This window comes from Seriola dumerili, unplaced genomic scaffold, assembly GCF_002260705.1.
Source record: "Seriola dumerili isolate Sdu_G_001 unplaced genomic scaffold, Sdu_1.0 BDQW01000050.1, whole genome shotgun sequence".
In the NCBI taxonomy this organism is placed as follows: domain Eukaryota; kingdom Metazoa; phylum Chordata; class Actinopteri; order Carangiformes; family Carangidae; genus Seriola; species Seriola dumerili.
Genome location: NW_019174305.1, coordinates 3,229,225 through 3,251,320, shown reverse-complemented (window position 1 = coordinate 3,251,320; position 22,096 = coordinate 3,229,225). Strand labels below are relative to the sequence as shown.

At 42.8% G+C, this 22,096-nt stretch overlaps 1 protein-coding gene across 2 annotated transcripts; it reads right to left on the bottom strand.

Moving 5' to 3' along the window:
- Nucleotides 1–1,085: 1,085 nt before the first annotated feature.
- On the bottom strand, nucleotides 1,086–19,367 carry igfbp4 (insulin like growth factor binding protein 4). Of its 2 annotated transcripts, none has more exons than XM_022739958.1 (4): nucleotides 18,470–19,367; nucleotides 7,829–7,992; nucleotides 6,587–6,712; nucleotides 1,086–4,762 (listed from the first exon to the last, which is right to left on the bottom strand). In XM_022739958.1, the coding sequence occupies exons 1-4, from the start codon at nucleotides 18,825–18,827 to the stop codon at nucleotides 4,625–4,627; spliced, it is 786 nt and encodes a 261-aa protein (XP_022595679.1). In that variant the 5' UTR covers nucleotides 18,828–19,367; the 3' UTR covers nucleotides 1,086–4,624. The 2 variants fall into 2 exon arrangements, with proteins under 2 accessions (XP_022595679.1, XP_022595678.1); XM_022739957.1 differs by lacking the exon at nucleotides 18,470–19,367 and adding an exon at nucleotides 16,295–17,192.
- Nucleotides 19,368–22,096: the final 2,729 nt, after the last annotated feature.

Genomic DNA, 22,096 nt, shown 5'->3' with positions numbered 1-22,096 from the left:
CACTCACGCAGGGCCTCCCCAGCACAGCTGTGGGATTGTGGATGCCCAGGGGCAGAAGAGGGCCTGTGACATTTTGAATCAATCAGAGAAAAACCTGTAAAGCTGTTCTTGTGATGCAGATTCAGACCTAGTTCTTAAGCCCACAGAGCTCTCCAAAATAGACTCAGGCAGTGGAACTAAGCAGACTTGAAAGTTTACTCTGGTATATGTATATAAATATATATATATATATATATATATATATATATACATATATACACACACACACACACACACATAATCCTTTCTGACTTAGTTGGTTTCATAAAATCATTAAAGTCCTCTGTAGATGTTTTAGTTTTCTGCCTCCAGCCTGGCAGCAAAACACTTTGACCTTTTGATGAAAGCAGTAGGTTGACTGATAAGCTCTGAAGTATTATCAACCATTTAGATCATTGTACATTTAGATGTGGAACTCAACCCATCACATTTTGATGCACCAGCAGCTTTTTATTCAGATCTTTGTTTCTTGTTTGATTTTGCTATCTACAGCTCCTTTGCTTACTTTTGGCTGATTCACATATCATTGCTTCTTTTGAATAACACTACTGCAACCATTACTACATTTACTACTAATAGTTTGACCGATACTGTATTTTTTAGGCAGATACCAATATTTGAGTTTAAAAATCTGATAACAATTTATCCTCCAATTTAGTTTTTCTTTTTACATAAACGCATATTTAAATCTTTAATTAAGATATTTAAGATATTTTGTGGCCAAGATATTTCACATGAAATTTTGCAGTTGAAAAATACAAACATTCAGCAAGTATAACAGTAAGTTTTAAGCTACAAGCTAAAAGGAAACTTGTTCTAACCATTATTTATGTAAGTACACTGAACTTCAGTCAAAACCATCTTTACAAAATATATCTTTGGCATTTTCCATACAGCAGCTTCTTGTAACGTATTGGCCAACATACAGTATATGCTGGTACTGACATATCTGTAAGAAGTCAAAGTCATTTAAAACAACTACTACTAATAATACTCCTGCTACTAATAATAACCGCAACAACATTGTAGTTTCTAAAGTGTTTTAATTGATGTATTACAATGTGTACATTTTCATCAGGTAAACATTTACAATGCAATTGATTATTTCATCGATTGAAACTCTATTATTTCAGTCCTTTGATCACTTCAGTGTTTGAATATAAGAGTCCTGTTCTGGACAAGATACACAAGACCTCAGCTGTTCCCAACCCCAGTCCATTTGGATGCATGCAAAAACATTACTTCATATCTTCTACACATTAACGGATAATATCAAAGGCAAACAGGAACAGTCTATTCTCGAGAAATGCAATTACAGTTCAGTTCAGCAAAAGTTAGAGATCAAGCAATGTACTATAGCTTAAATACACAGTTTATGTAGTTAGAAGGCCTTTACAAAAATCAAAGCCAAAACCATTTGCCTTCTCTCTCAAAGATTAAGACTGTTTAACAGAGAAATGTGCTTGAATGTGTTTAGTAACACTTCATTAATTGATGAATGATAAGATAGGATTGTGCTGGAACTTTTTTTGTGTGCATGCAGTTCACTGAATGAGTATTGATGTCTCCAGATACATTGTGATCTTTGGAACGATTTTTAGGATATTTGGTTTTTGATATTTTTAAGCTGTAGCAATGATTCTCCACTCAGACCATCTTCTTTCTATCTGTCTGTATTTTGGTGTATTACCTTTGGATACATTTCTTCTTTAATGACATTGGTCATCAGGTGACAATACTCTATTTCCAGCATATAAACTAACCATGGCTTCAGTGGTTAGATTCAATTTCTTTAGTATTATTAGTAACTGAGGATCAAAAGTGTGGATTTCTGACTGATATTATAGATACGGCAGAATAACTAGGCCAACACAGAGACAAGAAAAAAAGTTACCTTTGATCATTTGTGTTTGAATTGTATAATATGATTAAACATTACAGGCTGTGAATCTGTGGAAAATTATTTGCAATTCTCTTTAAGTTTTTATTATTTAAAATGAGTGAGTTTTGTTGCAAAATCATAGAAGACAAAGTGCACTAAAATGCACCCTTCCATGTTTATTATGTGTTCAGACAGTAGGGTATTGTTTTAATTCTTTGTAAATTTCACCCTCACAACCTCAAGTACCTTCAGGATTGAGAAAGGCCAGAGAAAGTCTGATGATAACAGTCAACATTAGTCAGATTTATTTTGGGGATGAGCTTGCCCATATCAGCTGTTGGGTTTTGTTGGGATTAGTGGGTGAGAGCAACTACTTCACACCAGCAGGTTTTATGTTTTACTACGTTGCACCTTTCTTTTCTCTGACTCTAATTATATATTCATATACTACTGCTTTTTAAGAAGATTAGACCAAATTCAGTATGGAAAATGTGCAAAAAATGCATAATAATAATAATAATAATAATAATAATAATAATAACAATATTTGTAATATTTGTAATATTTGTAATATTTATAATATTTATAATAGTGATAATGAGAAGAAAAGTTTTCATGGCACTTTTCTTATTTCTGTGTGGAGCTGAATTAACCTCACTTCAGTGTGCTGTGCTCAAATAGTCATATTTAAAGCTTAACTGATATTGAGGTAACATCAGAGTGTGGAGACAGAAAACAAAAAGAGCAAAAAATGCACTGTATGACAGTGGCTGTGTTTTCTTTTCATCATCTGTGATATTACTACATCATGATCTACGCACTAAAGGTTTGTTAAGTTGACATTAATGCTGTTCTGTGTGGGAACGACCTGACTTGCTACTCTGCCAAAGTGACACCAACACCAGTAATGACCGTCCATCCACACAAGATGAGTCTTTTCTTTAGCCAGTTATAAACCAAAGTGTCCCATGGAACAGATAGAGCAGGCTGTCCATATCCGGTGATGACAAACACCACCATTAGCTTAAACCTGCTAATGCACTCCTCCAGTGCAATCAAATTTCTATAAGAATATAACCAGCCTTGTCTATTGTATGTAAGATATTTGAGGAGAAGCTATGTCACTTGCACTGGTAACAAACTCCTTTAATTGTTAGTGTGATGCCCTACAGAAAACTCATAACTAGCTGTGTCTGATTAACAGAGGAGTCCCCCAGTCAAAGCTTCATGTTAGCTAGAAGCTGCATTGTTACCATAATCATTAAAAGTTATTACATTCTGCTTGTGTATTTAAAACACATCACACCTGCTATTTACAACACTGGCCAATGAAACACAAAGCCAGTTAGCTGTATTGATAGTGCAAAGCTAATGTGGGATGTTGGTTTCATATTCAAACAATAACATGAAAACACACATGGAAAGCCTTTGTCAATAGCTAGTGCAGAGGTGATCCTCAGACTTGCCGATGCTAATTGCGCCACTTCCTGAAAATCTCAGTCTTCTTCTTCCAATCCAAAACAATGCCCGTTTTTTTTTTTTTTTTTTTTTTTTGTATTTTGGCACAATCAGTATATAGCACCACCAAAGATCTGCTAAGCAGTCTGTTTGGAGAGAAATCCTCTATGTTGAAACATATTCATACAAACATGAGAGTCACACTGGCATCTTAGCACCAGCTGGAAAAATAAGATTATCCTATCAGCAGTGTACAGAGTTTCCAGCCCAGCTACACTGCCAGTCCTTCTGGACCACAGTGCAGGAGAGCTCATCGGCAGAGAGAGGGGGATGCAGAGTGAACCACGGGGTAATGAAGCAAATCTATTCTGGGCTTTCAGAGATACAGTTTTTCAAACAAATACCACTTTTAACTTTGGTCTCCATGTTGTGAAAAGCTATGGCTTATCATTTGATAACTCAAGGCAGGGGGTTGTAGCATTCCTTTGTTACCCCTGTTTCTTTTTTCATCTGTTGTTCTCATCCCATCTATTATTGCTACTCTTGTGTTGTCGCTGAACTAGACTTTGTGTTTGCAAAGACATTTTATGGTTTGTTTTTACCTACTTACCAGATGGGTGGGGTTTACGACATATAGGACAGTAAAATAAGAGCCACATATTACAACCACTTACACATATTGTGTGAAAATCTAGTACACAATCCTTTTTAATTGATAGTCTTTCTGGATTGTCCTGATGCAGTACTTCCAACTGATCTAGTGCTCCAGAAAGAATCTAACAAACACTGACAGCTCCTGTTTTGTCTCACATCTGACTATCTGGTGGGGTTGATGCATTTTCTTGTCATTTTTCAAGAATACTACACTGAAGTTAGACTAGAGAAAACAACACATTTGCTCTCTAACAAAGATCACAACTACAACTCTTATCTGTGGAAGGTTTTTTTTTCTGCCACCTGTTACTTTAAAGCGCATGTGTCTAAAGACTATCGGTCTTAGGTTCACATAGTAGAAACAATACACAACAAGTGCTCAAAAGACTCAGAGATCACATACTGTCACACACAGAAACAAAATAGCAAAAGAACTCAATTAAATGGTTTCCTTTTTGTTGCGCAAGGTCAAGTACCGTTGGCCTCAGGTGAGGTGAGGCTTTAGGGCGAAGTCCTTTCCTTATGTAGTTCTACTAATAAGCACCAGTGGAATTCAGCTGGTCCTGCACCCCCACTGCCACTCCCCACTCCTCAATCCCTCAGGGTGGCAGTCATTAACTGGTGGCAGTCCAGATCCCCTCGCTGCTCCAACGGTCCGGGCAGCCTCGTGCCCGTCTTCTGATCCACGCACCAGCACTTTCCCCGCTGGCCATCGCGTGCAGGATGACACTGTGGGCATAAAAGATCAATGAAATATTCTTGTCATGTAACACCTTTAACTTCAGGCGCAAATATTAAAGCTCAATATTTTTGTATTAACAATGGATCAAAGGACTGCATGTAATGTGAAAGGGGTCACTCTGCAGTTACCCTCAGCTTTACAGATCTTTTCAGGTTTTTTATGCCTTTATCAGAGCCGCAGTGAGAGAGAGCCACAGGAAGGTTGGGGAGACAGAGAGGGGATGACATGCAGCAAAGGGCCACGGGTCAGACTCGAACCCTGGCCGCTGCGGTAAGGACTAAGACTTAATATTACATGCTCTACTAAGTGAGCCACTGAGGCGCCCCAGCTTTACAGCTCTTTATAGCTTTTTTTAAATCAGTATTTTGGTTTCCCTGCTCGCACTTCTACTTTCACTGTTCTCATCAGTAGGTTTTCAGCAGCTGTTTCCAACAAAAAAAAGCTCTAAAAATCCATGACCCACCCTGACAAAGCTAACGACAAGCTGTGGAGCGTTTAGCAGCACCAGTAAAGAGCCAGACGTTTCCCTGAGAGAGAGAGAGTTGCTCCATGTTTGCTGGATGTGTAAATAAGCAAATGTTTGCTAACATGTCTACCGTGTTTTATAAGGTGATGTTATGTCAGAGCTGTGTTTGCAGCATGTTGTGCTGCTGCTGTCAAGAATCAGGTTTATATAAAACTGAGCACTAGGTCAAAGGTTACAGACCAGTTTGATTATCTTGAACAGAGGAGTCAATGCAGCTCTGGGCTTTGTCCTGCATGAATGGTCAAAAAGGTGTTTGTCAGGTATAACAATATTTTATCAGCAAACCACATTTAAAAGAAAAACAGAGTCATACATTAAAGTCACTCACACTCTGCTGGCACTTAAAGTTACCTTAAACAAACTGGGAGAAGTATTTTAAGTAATTTAATTATTAAATTAAAATCCTCTGAGGTTTGTCACATGAGTTCGTAACTACTGTTAAAGTAGTGGCAGCTTTTGGTTACTGTAACACAAAATTTATTACACGATTTTGTACTTTTCCTGTAGTGATTTACAGTTTCAAAAAGCCTCCAAGACCAGTTAACAGTTTCAGAGCAACCTCGCTGTGAAATGACTCCCAGTTGTCCCTCATGACCTGTGCTTTACTTCCCTATAATTTTTATCACAGTGCAGTTTTAGTTAAACAGTAAACAGATGCCTGTAAATCTGAGCAGACAGAGATACTTTAACCATGTTACACAATCAACATAACTCAGACTCTTGATGACCGGGGCCTTAGCAGAGCTTTTCCTTTTATCACTAACTCTGCGTCTGCTGCTTTGATTGCATATACAGCTCAGGGCAGTCTTATCTGTGTTTTTATGTTCTCTGATTCTCTCACTCTTATCTGCATAGTTGCCCAATCTTGCAAAGTCAGAATAACAAAAAAAAGTAACTGCATCCAAAAGCTAATTGCATCCATCACAGCAATAAAGTGATTATTGTTCAACAGTTTAGGGGAAACCACTTTACACACATAGTTCAACTCTTGATTTCTGAAAGTAAATCACTTTTCATGTGAGCTTAGAAAAATAAGGTCTTGGCATTAGCACGACAGTCTGCTTGGAGACACTTCTGTGTTGATCTTGAACTAGTAAGACAATATTTCATCGGCTGCAGTCATGTGTTGTGTTTTGGCCCACAGATTGCTGATGTAGTTTGAAAGGAACTGTTTGAAGTACAGAGATGCATTTTTATTTGTACTGGCTTAATAATGGAGATTCACAGTTCACCAGAACACACGGCCAAATAGTGGTCTGCTCAGTGTGTGCTTGAAATCACAGACCTGTTTAGCGTGGAAGTCTCCGTTCTTGTCGCAGTTGGGTATAGGGATTGTGAAGAGATCATCGTGTGTGCGGGTATTTGATGCCAATCTGTCCAGTGCTCTTTGTAGCTCAGCACGACATGGAGCCTGTAGGAGAAACCATTTAAACAAATCAGCAGAGTTCCAGATGTAGATGCACATAGATATTTGCAGTGGCATAAGAAAATTCGCTGTGTATGAAAATAATGGAAAGTCTCGAGTTTCCAAAATGGACAAGAAAATCATGAGGTAAAATGAAAAATCAGCCGCCATGAGTTATGAGATCATTTCAGCTAATCATGAAAACGAATAAATAACAAATCTAGATAAATGTCCAAAAAAAAAGTAATGTATATTTAAGAAAAAAAACACTAGGCAAACTGGGAAAACAGGAAATACTAAATCCAAAAGGATTTACAGTAAAAGCTTATAACTCACATATTCTATTTCACCTGCTGAGCACATTGCCTTCAGATCTGGGAACTTGCTGTTTTCAAATTTGGGATATTAAATTCACCTTCTTGGGAAAAATCCCGGCTTCGACTTGGATTCCAATAAATAAATCATGATGGCAAAGTCAAAGTGCCGTCGTGTTGTGATACCTAAATTTCGCATCATGAGTTTTAATTTGACGCCAAGAAATGCTGACAACCGTTAACAGTTTGAGTTGGTTGCATTTACTTTACGAGCATGTAATGATCACATGTTAATATATCATTCTGGCAGATTTTAGCACGGCCAGTTCAGCTGCTTTCCCCATACAGACTTTAAAAACACAAAAAAGTATAAACATAAATAGCCAAAAATAATAAAACCGTCCTGGGTGGGCAGCTCAAATAAATCTAAATGTGAGACACTCTGGCATTGCTGTGTAACACATTGCTTTGTTAGATGGATGTAGCCTACTAAAATGTGGTAAAAACAGCCTGTTACTGATTAATGGGGATGTTATGATCATGCTCCTGCCAATGTTAAAACAGCAAATTGCATGTTGATGTCAATGTCCACCTGTACATTATTTCACAAGACCGCAACTAAATGTTACAGTGTGTAAATAACTAATTTGTACAATTTATAACCTGACTGTTACGCTTGTGGCTTTGGAACTATAAAGCCCTAATGTAAAACACCTGCTGCGGCTGAGGCGTGTTCTGCAGAGGGAATTGCCAGGGTGTGTTGTTTTCTGTTGAAACTGATAAGATGTCAGAAGATTGTTTCTCTCACCAGCGCCGCCTTGGTCTCCTCCCTGGCGGTGTTGCTTCTCTGATTTGTGGATTTGGGAGGGTGTCGTGCCAGGGTCTTCTGTATGCAGCGTTTGTCTTGTGGACTGCACCGGATATTGCTGTTGTTTGGGTGCTCGGGGATGATCTCATCCTGCCTGTCCATCGCTAAAGGGCAAGGAATAATGCTTGAGTTCCTCAAATTCAACAAGGTGAACAATACACTGTCAGAAGTGTTTCATAAACAGTTGGACAAAAACATTTTTTGGCATGATTGTCAGTGCAACACAGTGCAATATCAGCGCATCCATTATTTGAATTATTTGGCTGAGTGTCAGAGAGCGGGAGCTGTTCTGCTAATCCTCCTTGTCCTTCTACATAACGTCCCATACAGCTGAATGTGGTGAAATGTAGGCTAAAAATGAGGCCAGGTTAACCTCAAGGACACAGAGCTGTGTTCCCGCTCTGGGGGGTAATCTGCACCTCAGCTCTCACCCTGGTACTCTTCAACTACTGCACCGCAGCCATGCCACAAGCTCTGAGGCTCTTTAAAAACGATACCACCCCTGTTCTGCCACCCTCTGTACATTGTGGTCTGTGCCACATTCACCTTTGCATCCCTATAATCCTGCAGTTCCATGGCCCTGAAGGCAGCCAGCTGCTTCCTCAGGAAATGCCCCCCTCCCTCTTCACTCTCCACCCTTCCACAACAACCTCAGCCTGTGCCAGATGGAGGTTGTTAGAGGGTATTTGCACTGTCACAAGTGGGCACCACTGTGTGTGCGTGTGTGTGTGTGTGTGTGTGTGTGTGTGTGTGCACTAGTTAGTGGTTGGGGGCACAAGATGGGCTAAATGAGGGATAGAGGTTTAGCATGTGTCTTTCTTATGCACATGCATGTTGCCTTTCACCTGTGTGTTATCAGACTTGGCAGCATTTGGTGCTTTCTGCTCATAACCTGTGGCATTTTACAGATCGGCGCTGGAATCGAAGCATTTTAAACTGTGATTTCACCATTTTGAAGCTGTTCTCGTACTGATGCCTGAACCAGATCTGAGCTCTGCTTTATATCTAAGGTCACTGCCAGGCATCCAGTTAATTGCAGTTGGCAAAGAGACAATGACGGTGGGTCAGTAGCCTCTGTGATCTTGTGCAATGTAAAGCCTCTCCTCAGGTCCCCAATGCGTGAACCCATACTTGCACACATCCAAACCAGTACAAGCTTGTCTTTGCAGTACTGCTGTAGCTCCTGCTGGAGTCAAGTATTGATTCTGGGCTGTTTTCTGGTGATGATAAGATTTTTTTTTTTACAGCTCAGTGGCAGGAGTCAGAAGGTGACCGTCTTTCTCTAAACTTCATAGACAGTCATCTTGCTTGGCTTGGCTTGTGTAGGGGGGGAAGTGTCTCTTGGCTGTTTGTATTTTTAGTCTTGTTGCTGTTAAGCCTTGCTCATCAGCACTTTCTTCCACAAGAGCCAACAGGGTTTCAGCTGTTTCCTTCGTTCCAAGTTGTTCTTTCTCGTCTTTTGCCAGTTCACACTTTTCCGATTCCACACTCTTTCGCAGGGTGAGCCAACGTGATTTAGAAGTGGGTCAGGGGTGGCATGTCCTGTTTGCTACCACTGCTGTTTTCCATGGAGGAAGTCGCCACTTCTCTGTGTGGTTTCATTTGATTTGGATCAGCAGCTCTTGGCTTTTAAAATATAATTCCTACAGTCCATTATCAGCCCCGGAGCTGATGCACCACACTTCACTGCCAGTCACAGGTGCAGAGCAAAGATAAAGAAAGGTCATGGGTAAACATGTACTCATACTCAGAATCGGGAATAGGCTTTACCTGCCTTCTTTTGTCTTTTGGTATGATTACGATGAGATAAAGCTGAGTCAACAAGATGCATTATAACATATACAGACCATTACCTTTAATCCGTTAATCAGCAGGATAAAATTCATTATCGACTTCATCCTTAAGTCATAGTGCAAAGACAATACAATATCTGATTGGCTCCACTTTGTTTGGACTGGCTGACGAATTCCAAACCTGTTGCACAATAAACTACACGGCTTGCTCAATCTAGTTCTTACTTAAATATTTGTTGTCACATATCAGCCGCAGCACTTGGAAATTGATTCGTCAGCTCTGGCCAGTAGACGTGTGAGCATCAGCCGTTACGGGTTGAGTGAAAGCGTACTGATTACAAGGCCCTGTCTTTCTTGATGAACACATTTTCTGTCACAGGAAAAAACCCTTTACACCATTTAAATCATTTAATATACATTACGACAAATCGGCGCCACACCCTCTGTTTATACAGTGTATTTACTTTCCTGTCGCAGTCCGCAAAACAGTGATATGAGGGTCTAAAAGGGTCATGGGATTTCAGATTCCACTGTTCAGGGCTTTAAAGCTGAGCTTGTAAACCCAAAGACAAATATCCTCCTCAAATAAATATTTAGTTATGCTGAGCGAGATTGGCAGAGCACTTTCCAAAGGTTTATATTTCTACAAGCTTAGATTTCGGATCGAAGCCAAAAGAGAGTCCAATATGTGAAACATTCGTACAAAAACTTGAGATGCACCCCTTTAAAAAAAAAAATGACTGCAATTGTTTGATACGGATACGTTGTAGATAGTTGCAGGGCGCTCATGAAGTGAGGTCAACAGATAAGTTTGAAAACACTAGGAGGAGTTGTGGAGCTACTTCTTCACAGGGTGACGAGCCCGGCTGATGTACCAGCCAATGTTAGCTTGTCCTAGACGGAGGCTTATCTGTAATGGCGCATGTTGTGGCCGATAACTAACAAGAAATTGCTGGACATTCATAAGAGCACTGACCAGTTCAAATCTTCTCACTCACTTTATAGTTTGGTTCCAATTCCAAAAAAAAAATGAAAAGGATGTCTATAAAAGTTAACTTAAAATTTGCGGGAAAATCTTTATTTTTGCTGACCTCCAGTGGTTTATCCTCTCAGTGATGTAGGCGTACACTTCAGGGTCAGAGCACCTCGCTGTTGGGTGTGGTTACAGGTACAACGGGCGTAACACAGCTCATTTCCGACTGAACAAACGGAGAACTGAGGCCAGTAAAATAGCTTTTCAGCCTGTTGTTGAATTACTCTTTAAAATGTTTGTTTATGTAGAAGATGTCAAATATATAAATCCCAGAAGTTGTCTAAATTCTAAAGTTATCAAATAACCTGAATGAGGCTTGTTTTTCCAAATGATTTTCTCCACAATGCAACAATAAATTTTACGACATAATGGGTAAATGAAGGCAAACAGACTCACAACACATTCTTACCCCAATGTGACCAGATGAGTCTTTCTCCTCTAAACTAAAACAACAGAACTAAAAAATAAAAAAGAAAAGAAACAGAAATACAATTACAGAGCGGTGGTGGAATCAGTGTTACTGAGATTTGAAGTTTGTTTTAACCTGTTTAATGGTATATAAACTATTCGTCTTCTGCATTTAATATGTCCTAAGTAATGAATCTGATGAAAACTATACTCTGAGGGGAAGCTGTTTTGTAATGTTTTGTAATGTAAACTAGGCTCGCTTCCAAAAACACTTGTCAGTCAACACTGAGTATCAGACCAGCAGCTACCAGGCAGAAGATTTCTTTGAATCAGTTAATCATCAGAGTCAATGTCAGGTGCAGTTACAAGAACACTGTTCAGGACTGCCGGCACGTGCTGCAAGAAGTGACATGACATGAAATGTTTGAAAACCAAACTTTAGTTGTCAGGTTAAACATAGAAAGTTGTATGTTCTTGTGTTTGTGAGCACCTCCTCTTTTTTGCATTCTTCATATGGGATGGACAAGAAGTAACGCTGGTTCAGCAGCACGACAAACATGAATGACAAAGACAAGAAATCAGCTGCTGCACTGCCTGATGCTCCTCTGGTCACTCACTTCCCATTCAGCTGATGTCACAGCAGTATCCAGAAACACAACATGTTTGTGAGTCTGAATCCAAAGAGAACAGAGCAGCAGCAGTTTACTGCCCTGCTTGATTTACCCTTGAAATCTGAAAATAGAACTCAGCGATATGCAGACGAAGAATCCTTTGAGAGTATTTTGGCAGATATTGCAATTGTGATATGAGTCGCGATTATAGTGGGAATTGTCATTTTCCCTGAAAAAAATATATAAAAATTTGGATGATGTGATTTTTTGGGGGGGGGCGGGGGCTTTACCAAACATAAGTGTTTTGCTATGTCTGTATGATTTCTAGGCTGGATGTGCTTCATTCATGGTCTGTTGTGACACATTTGATCTTTTTTATTTTATTTCATCTTTTAATCTTTTTATTTTATCGCCCCTGCGATTTGGATGCTGCACATGGCCAGATTGCATTCAGCCAATTGTTCAGCCTTGTGGATCAGAGACAAAAATATGAGTTAAGGATGGAACATCTTCCAGATGGATCACCATCAGATTAAACATTATCCTTTATCCTGGTTTGGTTCAAAACATTGTCCTGTGATGAAAATAAAACATGGCTTGAGAACTTTTCTAAGTTTCAATCCTATTTTTCATCCTGATAAAACATGTTCAGAGACACCTGAATTTATGTCACTTATCCAACAATATAAACTAGACTGATGTATTATAGTCATTATTAACCTCGGGCCATAACTCAACAGGCCAGGCTCCATTCTACTGTTTGTTGTATAGATTTATTTGCTTTTAGATTTGTGAGTAAATTCTGTCATAGTAAGCTGGGCTGATCCTAGACATCCATCATTTGTTGATGCGCTGTTACTGAATGTGATAAATAGATCTATGAATAGAGGGAAACGTGCAGCTGCAGTGAATTAGGTCAAACTATTCTGAGTTACATCATAACTTAATTTTGAGCAGACTTGTCTTGTTTTAATAAATGTAAGTGCAAGGAGAGGAAATGAATACTACAGCATTTCTAATAGCCAGCGAAGCAATTTACTACCTGGAATATTAGTTTGAACTAATACAGAATTTCATCTTAATGAAAGGCAAAAAATATAATTAATGATCACTGCTCAGAAAATACTTTTTGTCAATAAAATCACCATTTGTTATAAAGATGTGTAGAATGATAGAAGGTGTAAATTGCTGCAGTGTTTTTTTTTGTTCCTGAATCCTGGGCTTAAACTTCAATGTGAAATCCCAGCCCTCGAGGATTCACTGTGCTCCTCAGATTAAGTGTATTTCATGGCCAGGACAATGGTGGATTGTTTGTGTATCTCTCAGCTCCAACACTAGAAGGGGGTCCCTGTCTCACAGAGGACAGCAATTAGCTAATCACATTTACTCCCGCACAAGAACCCCAGCTGTACAAATGCGCCGCACAACCCAAAGAAAGCAAATACACAACATTAGGGGACATCTGCTCAAAGACGTTTGAAACAATTCCCCCAAAATACATTCACATCTTTAACCAGTTCACAACTCACAACCAAAATGTGCTGAGGAGTGCTTGCTCATAGGAGAAAGGGAAATCTAGGTTAGCATGCCTCTTTCATAAAGACCTGTGTGCGTCACAGCAAATTGGGCATAGTTGGACAGAGTCTGGCTCCACTGACAGCTTCATTCATGCAGCGTCTTCGGTGCCTGTAGGTGTAAGACTTTTCATATCTGACATCTGTATCAGTTTGTAAATAATATCTGTTTCACTGTCAGAGGGAAGCATTTGAATACGACACCGGGGCAGACTCGGCTGGAATGTGGGAGCAGATGCCAACACTCGCATGATGATTTATTCTAAGTATTAGGATAGAGAGGGTTTCTAAGAATGGGATATTAAGAAGCACTAAAGCTGTCTTAGACCTTGACATAAGATGCTGGATAGTGCTTGTTGTTGCTATGGAAATTCAGTATAAATAATAATAAATGTTTGAGAGAAATACAGTGTTTGGATCCTAAGAAAATGGACTGGTGGTTCATAACACTTGATATATTGCACTCCCTTTTCATTAGTAGTTAGTTAAAATTAGGTGACAACCATGAGGCAGCACAAATCTTTGTGACACAAGTGTTTTGTTGTAGCATCTGGATGCGGGGCTGTAACTGAACACCTAAATTCCCTTCAGAGGGCTGTCCATATCTGCCTCTACCCCATGGTCCTTTTCATTATGAATTCTCTTGGTTTTTAAAAACCCTCTTCTATTTTTATCTAGCATGTTCACTGTTGCTAGGAGTGGGGCAGTGTCAGTCATGTATTCAGGAGATGCACCCCCTTGTTTAATAATGCATAAGCACGGTGAATGCGCCACAAAGGAAATCTCCTGCTTGTGACTGGAGTTGCTCCTCGCCTCTCCCCTGTGCCTTTTTGATTGTCTCTCTACTGCCATGGTTTACATTGAACATTCTTATACAGTGGATTTGAGCTGCTGCCCAGAAGAATTGATTTACAGTGAGATTTATTGGGTAGAGCTTCCCCGCTTTGTTATGACAGACTCCAGGGGTGAGGAGGAGTGTGGAGACAGAACTCAGCACTCAGATTACAGAACACTGAAAACAAAACTTATGAACTTTCCAAAATGTTCCATCTACTGCCGCCCCGCCCTGGAGTAAGGACCCTAGACTCCCCCAGTGCACTATAACCCACTTCCAGGCCAGCTGATCGGACAATGTGGCGTCGAAAGCAGAAATAATGTTCAGGGAGAACATTCTGCGAGATAAATTGGTGTGGATGGACAGAGGTGGGCCAAGATGAGACAGCCCTCCATTTTTATCATGCTCTAAACAGCTTTCCTTGTCGCTCTGATTCCATTTAGTCACGCTATGTGCCGGCCTAACCTATGCTGGCCCTGTACAGAGAGCAGAAGGCTCTCATTTCAGGTCTGGCAGCAAGAGTGCCGATGAGCTCATCCTCATGAAGGAGCTGGACGCGGTGGGCGATGCACTCGAAGGCTTGTCGGAGTTTTTTTGGGGGGGGGGGGGTTTGCACCCAGGGCCAGGGGAAACAGATGCTGCAATGAAGATGAACATCCTGGGAGTTTTATATTGGCTAAGTTGATCCAAATCTTTGGTGTTCTGACGCTAGCAGATAGCCTACTGCCATTACCAGTAAATGTCTAGGAGCAGAGGCTCAGTGGGAGCAACGCCGGGCAAGTTAGTAAATAATCTGGAACAAATGAAAGACCCACCTGTCTGTGACACATTATAACAATTGTCTCATATGGCATAATGGAAATCAACACCACTCCCTTTGTGGAAAGCAGAGAAAGACAAACAGTAGAGAATTTCATCAGTAGAGAGACGTTAACGTCAAACCAGTGAACTGGAACTGGATATGCAGATAAGACATCCAGTATTAGACGTCCCACTGTGTGAAAGTGGAAACAGACTTTCTTCTTTACAAGAGGAATGCAGCAACAAAGAGGAGAATAAGAAGCTGGCCCAGAAAAGTGTGATAGAGACACTGACAGCAGAAGAAGAGTTAGACATCTGCCGCAGCAGCAGTAGGAGGGATGGGGGTGTCCATGAAAGAGCACCAAGTGAATTACTGATTGCAGAGAGCTCTAATAGCTCCAGACTGGCCACACTCCATTACAGTCATTTCATACAGCAGCTTTTATTACCTCCTCCCATTACAAACACACACACACACGCACACACACACACACACACACACACACACACTCACACACACTCACATTCCTAGTACCACCACAATGCATTTCACTGCCTTCACTACACCAATACCTGCAGGATCTCAGTTTAACATTGGCATGATGGGATAATTCCACACCCAAGGAATGCTGGGAAAGGGAATTTTTAGTGACACTATCTGCACTAACCAAATGCATGATCTCCCGACTAAAGCAGGTATGGTCCAACTTGCATGCCACACAGAGTCATACAGAGTGCAGACACATGCAACAGACACACACATACACACACACACACACACACACACACACACACACACTCACATGCACACACGCCCACCCCATCTATCACCACACCTCCTCCACTCGCCTCTCTGAAGCCTGCTCTGCGTCTTACAGCAGGGCCCCTTTCACAACGACCGGCCACAAGACAGCAGAGGGACTGTGTGCACTCTCCCATCAGGCCATGCGTGAGGAGCTGGTGTGTGTGCATGCTCTGGTTCAGGGCTTAGCTGAGATTAGGGTAAACAAGCAGCACATTGTCACACCCCCCAACTCTGACCCTGCCCAGCTCAGGTAAGGCCCAGGCAGCGGAGACAGAAAATATTCTGGTCTGCCCGGCCGTGGGTCCACAGAGCGAGAGGGACAGAGAGACGCCAGTCCAGGTCAGCTTGGACAGACCTGGTCAGCTGTGTTCATACAATCAGAGCATCTTGACATAGACATGTGCAGAGATATGTTATGTAAATGCTTTAGTGCTTTGTACCTCTTTATAACTTACAATCACTAAAAGAAAGAAGAAGAGCCCGGTGTCATCAGTCCACACACACACACACACACACACACAAACACTCTGACCCCTTCACTCTCACCTGAGTTCTCCTCCACCTCCCGCTCATCGGTGCACACCCCCTGACCGTGCATCAGCGAGTGCAGTGGCCTCTCCACACCACGCGGCGGGTAGCAGCGGAGGCCTGTGCCACATCGAGGTGAGTAGACGCCACAGTGCGCCCCTTTAGGCAGGGCACAGGTGGGGCAGCAGCCGCAGCCGGGCTCGCGCACTGTCTCCTCGCAGCCCTCCGGCAGCCGGCAGCTGGCCAGCCTCTCCTCGGAGCACACCGGGCAGCGAATGGCCTGGTCCGACAAACACAGTGCCACCAGCGACAGGGCGCCAAACACCCACAGGCCCCTGCAGGATGGAGCTACTGCCACGCCACCTCCACGCACCATGGCAGCCCCAGCACCTGCACACAATCCTTCTCCCTCGTGTATGGTCCCCTTTGCCTCCCTGTCCTCTCTGAGTGTTGTGCAGCTTTATCACTTTATACTTCAACAGCAGATTTTAGACAAACAAGGGAGCTTTGAGAAGAACTCTTTGTCCAGGATGGTCTTTGATATTTTCAGCTGGTTAGTGTTTCAATTGCAGGGACACAATGCCTCTGCTGTATTGCCTCTCCGTTCCTCTGATTCAATTTCACAGCGCAGAAATTGGAGCCTGCTCTTGATCTGCTCGCCTGGCGAATGTAGTGGTGATAAGAACTAGTTTTTGTTGTGTTGGAATGAACAGTTGCAGAAAGGATATCCAGTGTGCTCAGGTGAGTCTTGCTCTCTCTCCTCGAGTTTGAGTCCAGAGGCTCGCCCACCCTCTGCTGAAACACCAAAAAAAAAATCTGGTCTACAAGTGTCCAAATGCAAAGCAGGTCATCAAAAGGCAGTGTTTTAAGTAACAGCTGCAGTTTCCTCCTCTTGCTTGTGTGCAGTGCAAAGGACTCGCTCCTGAGAATGGCTCAACACGAGTGGCTCTCCTTGGACTTTATACTGGTCCATAGACACGCCTCTTTCTACAGTGAGAGAGGAGCTGAAAGGCACAGCGGAGGAAAGCCAGGCTAAAGCTCTCTCCCTCTGTCTCCCTCTTTCTCTCTCTATCTCTCTCCTACTCAGACACACAAGCTTATACACACTCTCCCTCACTTGTCCTCTCTCAATCCTGAGTGCACCAGGAGAAGAAACAGCTGAATTGCCCTCTCACTTGCTCACACACAGATTACATTTAGTTTTCTCCCCCACCCAATCATTATTATTCTCTTCTGTCATGTCCGACTGATTTCATGTCACCAGCACTCAGATATGTTGATTTGCATTTTGTGAGATCACTTGATAAAACATTTTGGTCCATAAGAAAGTAAAAACCAGAAAACACATCAGTGCTGGTCCACTTTTAATCAACCCCAAATCTCCCAAACCACACATTGCCCCCCCCACCCCCCACTCCCAACCCCCCATTATATCAGCCCCCCAGATCTCTTTTTCTCTTTTTTCTCTCTGCTGCCTAACTGGAGTGGGCAGCTATAAAAGGCAAATGGACAGTCCAACCCCCCACCCCCCCAGGCCCCCAGCCCCCCCACCCCCACCCACCCACCCACTGCTGCCCTGCCCCCAGTGGTCCTAAAAAAGCTTCCCACCAGTGGAACTGCAGGATAAGTTTTAACAACACTGCAAGCAGAGACAGTCTCTTATACATGTGTGTTTCTGATCATGACAGAGTCTGTAAATCAGTGTGTTGCTTTCCTCTTGTTTGCTGTGTGTGCAGATATGCCCTCCACTCAGCCTTTAAGGTTTTGAATCATGGCTTTTATTGGTCGACATCTCTTTTTTTTTTTTTCCCTTTGCCTCCATTTTGCCATGGAAACCCAGCATGTATTGTAATGCCTTTGTGAGTGTTCTTTCTTTTAGCTTTTTTCTACAGGCTGGNTAAGGCCCAGGCAGCGGAGACAGAAAATATTCTGGTCTGCCCGGCCGTGGGTCCACAGAGCGAGAGGGACAGAGAGACGCCAGTCCAGGTCAGCTTGGACAGACCTGGTCAGCTGTGTTCATACAATCAGAGCATCTTGACATAGACATGTGCAGAGATATGTTATGTAAATGCTTTAGTGCTTTGTACCTCTTTATAACTTACAATCACTAAAAGAAAGAAGAAGAGCCCGGTGTCATCAGTCCACACACACACACACACACACACACAAACACTCTGACCCCTTCACTCTCACCTGAGTTCTCCTCCACCTCCCGCTCATCGGTGCACACCCCCTGACCGTGCATCAGCGAGTGCAGTGGCCTCTCCACACCACGCGGCGGGTAGCAGCGGAGGCCTGTGCCACATCGAGGTGAGTAGACGCCACAGTGCGCCCCTTTAGGCAGGGCACAGGTGGGGCAGCAGCCGCAGCCGGGCTCGCGCACTGTCTCCTCGCAGCCCTCCGGCAGCCGGCAGCTGGCCAGCCTCTCCTCGGAGCACACCGGGCAGCGAATGGCCTGGTCCGACAAACACAGTGCCACCAGCGACAGGGCGCCAAACACCCACAGGCCCCTGCAGGATGGAGCTACTGCCACGCCACCTCCACGCACCATGGCAGCCCCAGCACCTGCACACAATCCTTCTCCCTCGTGTATGGTCCCCTTTGCCTCCCTGTCCTCTCTGAGTGTTGTGCAGCTTTATCACTTTATACTTCAACAGCAGATTTTAGACAAACAAGGGAGCTTTGAGAAGAACTCTTTGTCCAGGATGGTCTTTGATATTTTCAGCTGGTTAGTGTTTCAATTGCAGGGACACAATGCCTCTGCTGTATTGCCTCTCCGTTCCTCTGATTCAATTTCACAGCGCAGAAATTGGAGCCTGCTCTTGATCTGCTCGCCTGGCGAATGTAGTGGTGATAAGAACTAGTTTTTGTTGTGTTGGAATGAACAGTTGCAGAAAGGATATCCAGTGTGCTCAGGTGAGTCTTGCTCTCTCTCCTCGAGTTTGAGTCCAGAGGCTCGCCCACCCTCTGCTGAAACACCAAAAAAAAAATCTGGTCTACAAGTGTCCAAATGCAAAGCAGGTCATCAAAAGGCAGTGTTTTAAGTAACAGCTGCAGTTTCCTCCTCTTGCTTGTGTGCAGTGCAAAGGACTCGCTCCTGAGAATGGCTCAACACGAGTGGCTCTCCTTGGACTTTATACTGGTCCATAGACACGCCTCTTTCTACAGTGAGAGAGGAGCTGAAAGGCACAGCGGAGGAAAGCCAGGCTAAAGCTCTCTCCCTCTGTCTCCCTCTTTCTCTCTCTATCTCTCTCCTACTCAGACACACAAGCTTATACACACTCTCCCTCACTTGTCCTCTCTCAATCCTGAGTGCACCAGGAGAAGAAACAGCTGAATTGCCCTCTCACTTGCTCACACACAGATTACATTTAGTTTTCTCCCCCACCCAGTCATTATTATTCTCTTCTGTCATGTCCGACTGATTTCATGTCACCAGCACTCAGATATGTTGATTTGCATTTTGTGAAGATCACTTGATAAAACATTTTGGTCCATAAGAAAGTAAAAACCAGAAAACACATCAGTGCCGGTCCACTTTAATCAACCCCAAATCCCCAACACACATGCCCCCCCCCACCCCCACTCCCAACCCCCCATTATATCAGCCCCCCAGATCTCTTTTTCTCTTTTTTCTCTCTCTGCCTAACTGGAGTGGCAGCTATAAAAGGCAAATGGACAGTCCAACCCCCCACCCCCCCAGCCCCCACCCCCCCACCGCCCACCCACCCACCCACCACCCACTGCTGCCTGCCCCCATGGTCCTAAAAAGCTTCCCACCAAGTGGTAACTGCAGATAAGTTTTAACAACACTGCAAGCCAGAGACAGTCTCTGTATACATGTGTGTTCTGATCATGACAGAGTCTGTAAATCAGTGTGTTGCTTTCCTCTTGTTTGCTGTGTGTGCAAGATATGCCCTCCACTCAGCCTTTAAGGTTTGAATCATGGCTTTTATTGGTCGACCATCTCTTTTTTTTTTTTTTCCCTTTGCCTCCATTTTGCCATGGAAACCCAGCATGTATTGTAATGCCTTTGTGAGTGTTCTTTCTTTTAGCTTTTTTCTACAGGCTGGTGGCTGGTTGCCATAGGCGGGCCATGGGCAGCAGCCAAGCCTTACAAGGCTGTGCACCACTCAGGTGGGTGCTACAGTGAGTGTTGTTAGTTACACGGCACCCAGATTCCTCGCCCGTTCCTGCACGGCAAACGATCAAAAATGTCTAGAGCTACTCATGGTTGTGATTGTACCTCTGTTTACAAATGTCCGGTCCACCGAGCAACAGCAAGGCTGAACTTATTTTTAGTCAGCCACAATTTAAATAAAACCCACATCTGCTCAATTTCAGTCAATAGCTTGAATGACAGCCACAAAAAGCTGTTTGTCAGTGGAGCTGCTCACGAGAGGGCCAGCACTTTCATTATGTGTCATTTATGAGGTGTTCGACTGTTTGTGTGGGTGTGGTTTTTTTTTGAGGGGGGTGGGGGGGATTCCAGGATGCAGACTAGTTACTAAGAGATAATCAGTGGTTAGTAATGCTGTAGATGTTGGCTTCGCTAACGAGCTGCAGGTGCGTGTGTGTCTGTTATTTCATATTTCATTAACAATCCATGAGACACTGAACTACAAAGGGGGCATTTTTTGGGGGGGGCACTTTGGGGCATGACAGAAAATGAGAGGAGAGAAAGAGATGGTCCCTGCTCAGAGGCAAACCAGGGACAGTGCGCTTCATGGTTGGTGCAAGGAACTGGTTAATTTTTCAAATCTGTCTTGAAGCAATAGTCAGATGAACCATACAGGCATTAAAAATGGTTTTTCATTCCTAATGCTCATATTGGACATTAATGTGTCCAACGTTCCCTCTCATGTGTTTCCAGTGGAAGTGATGGGGGAAAATCCACAGTCCTTGTTCTGCGCAAAAAATGTTTTTCAAAGTTTACAACTTAATCTGTAGCTAGTATGAGGTTTCAGCAGTCTGAACTGATCAAATCAATGTTTCTTCGAAAGTTAGTTTTTTCAGTAAAATGTTCCCTCTTTGTTTTCCATGGACTGAACTGCAGTGGAGGAACAGTAAAACTTTGGAGGAAATATGGTGCTAAATAGACTGTAACTTTGGAAGATACCCACTTGATTTGCGTGAGTCAGACAGCTGAGGCCTCATTTTAGCTTTGGCTGAACTCTAAGCTGCATTTTGCCAAGAACAAGGACTGTAGATTTCGTTCCCCATCGCTTACACTCGGAGCGTATTAGGATGAAATCTCTACACAGCCAGAATGAACAGGGGGAATGATTACAGCAAGCAAAAACCTGTTTCAGTGTTCATGTGGTTACCTGACTTTCAAGGCAGACATGAACAATTTGTGAACTCATCTTTTAACCCCTTAGTAACCCACCTGGGTGCTCCATCATCCAGTGCTCCTCAGCTTCAGTAGGGTGATTATTTTGTGTCTTTTTGGCAGTTTTTTTTGTATTGAGTTCCTGAGTTGATTTATTAAATACCCCGTAAAATGAACCCCTTAAGTTTAAGTGAGTGTAGTTGTAGTAAACCACATTTTGTGCTTTGCATTATTACATTATTGTACTCATTTGGCAGATGCTTTTGTCCAAAGTTACTTATAGTAAGTGCAGTTACACTCAACAGGAAGAAGAGCTAGCTGTCATCAAACACTCATCCAAATAAATAATTATTCAAAGAGCTGCGGTGCAAGTGCGTAGTGGTGGTGGGGGTGGGGGGGTGGGGTGGGGTGGGGGGTCGGTTGATGTAAAGTAGCGTTATAGTTTGGCCACAAGATGGAGTAATAGCTCCTTAAATGGAAACAGGTCA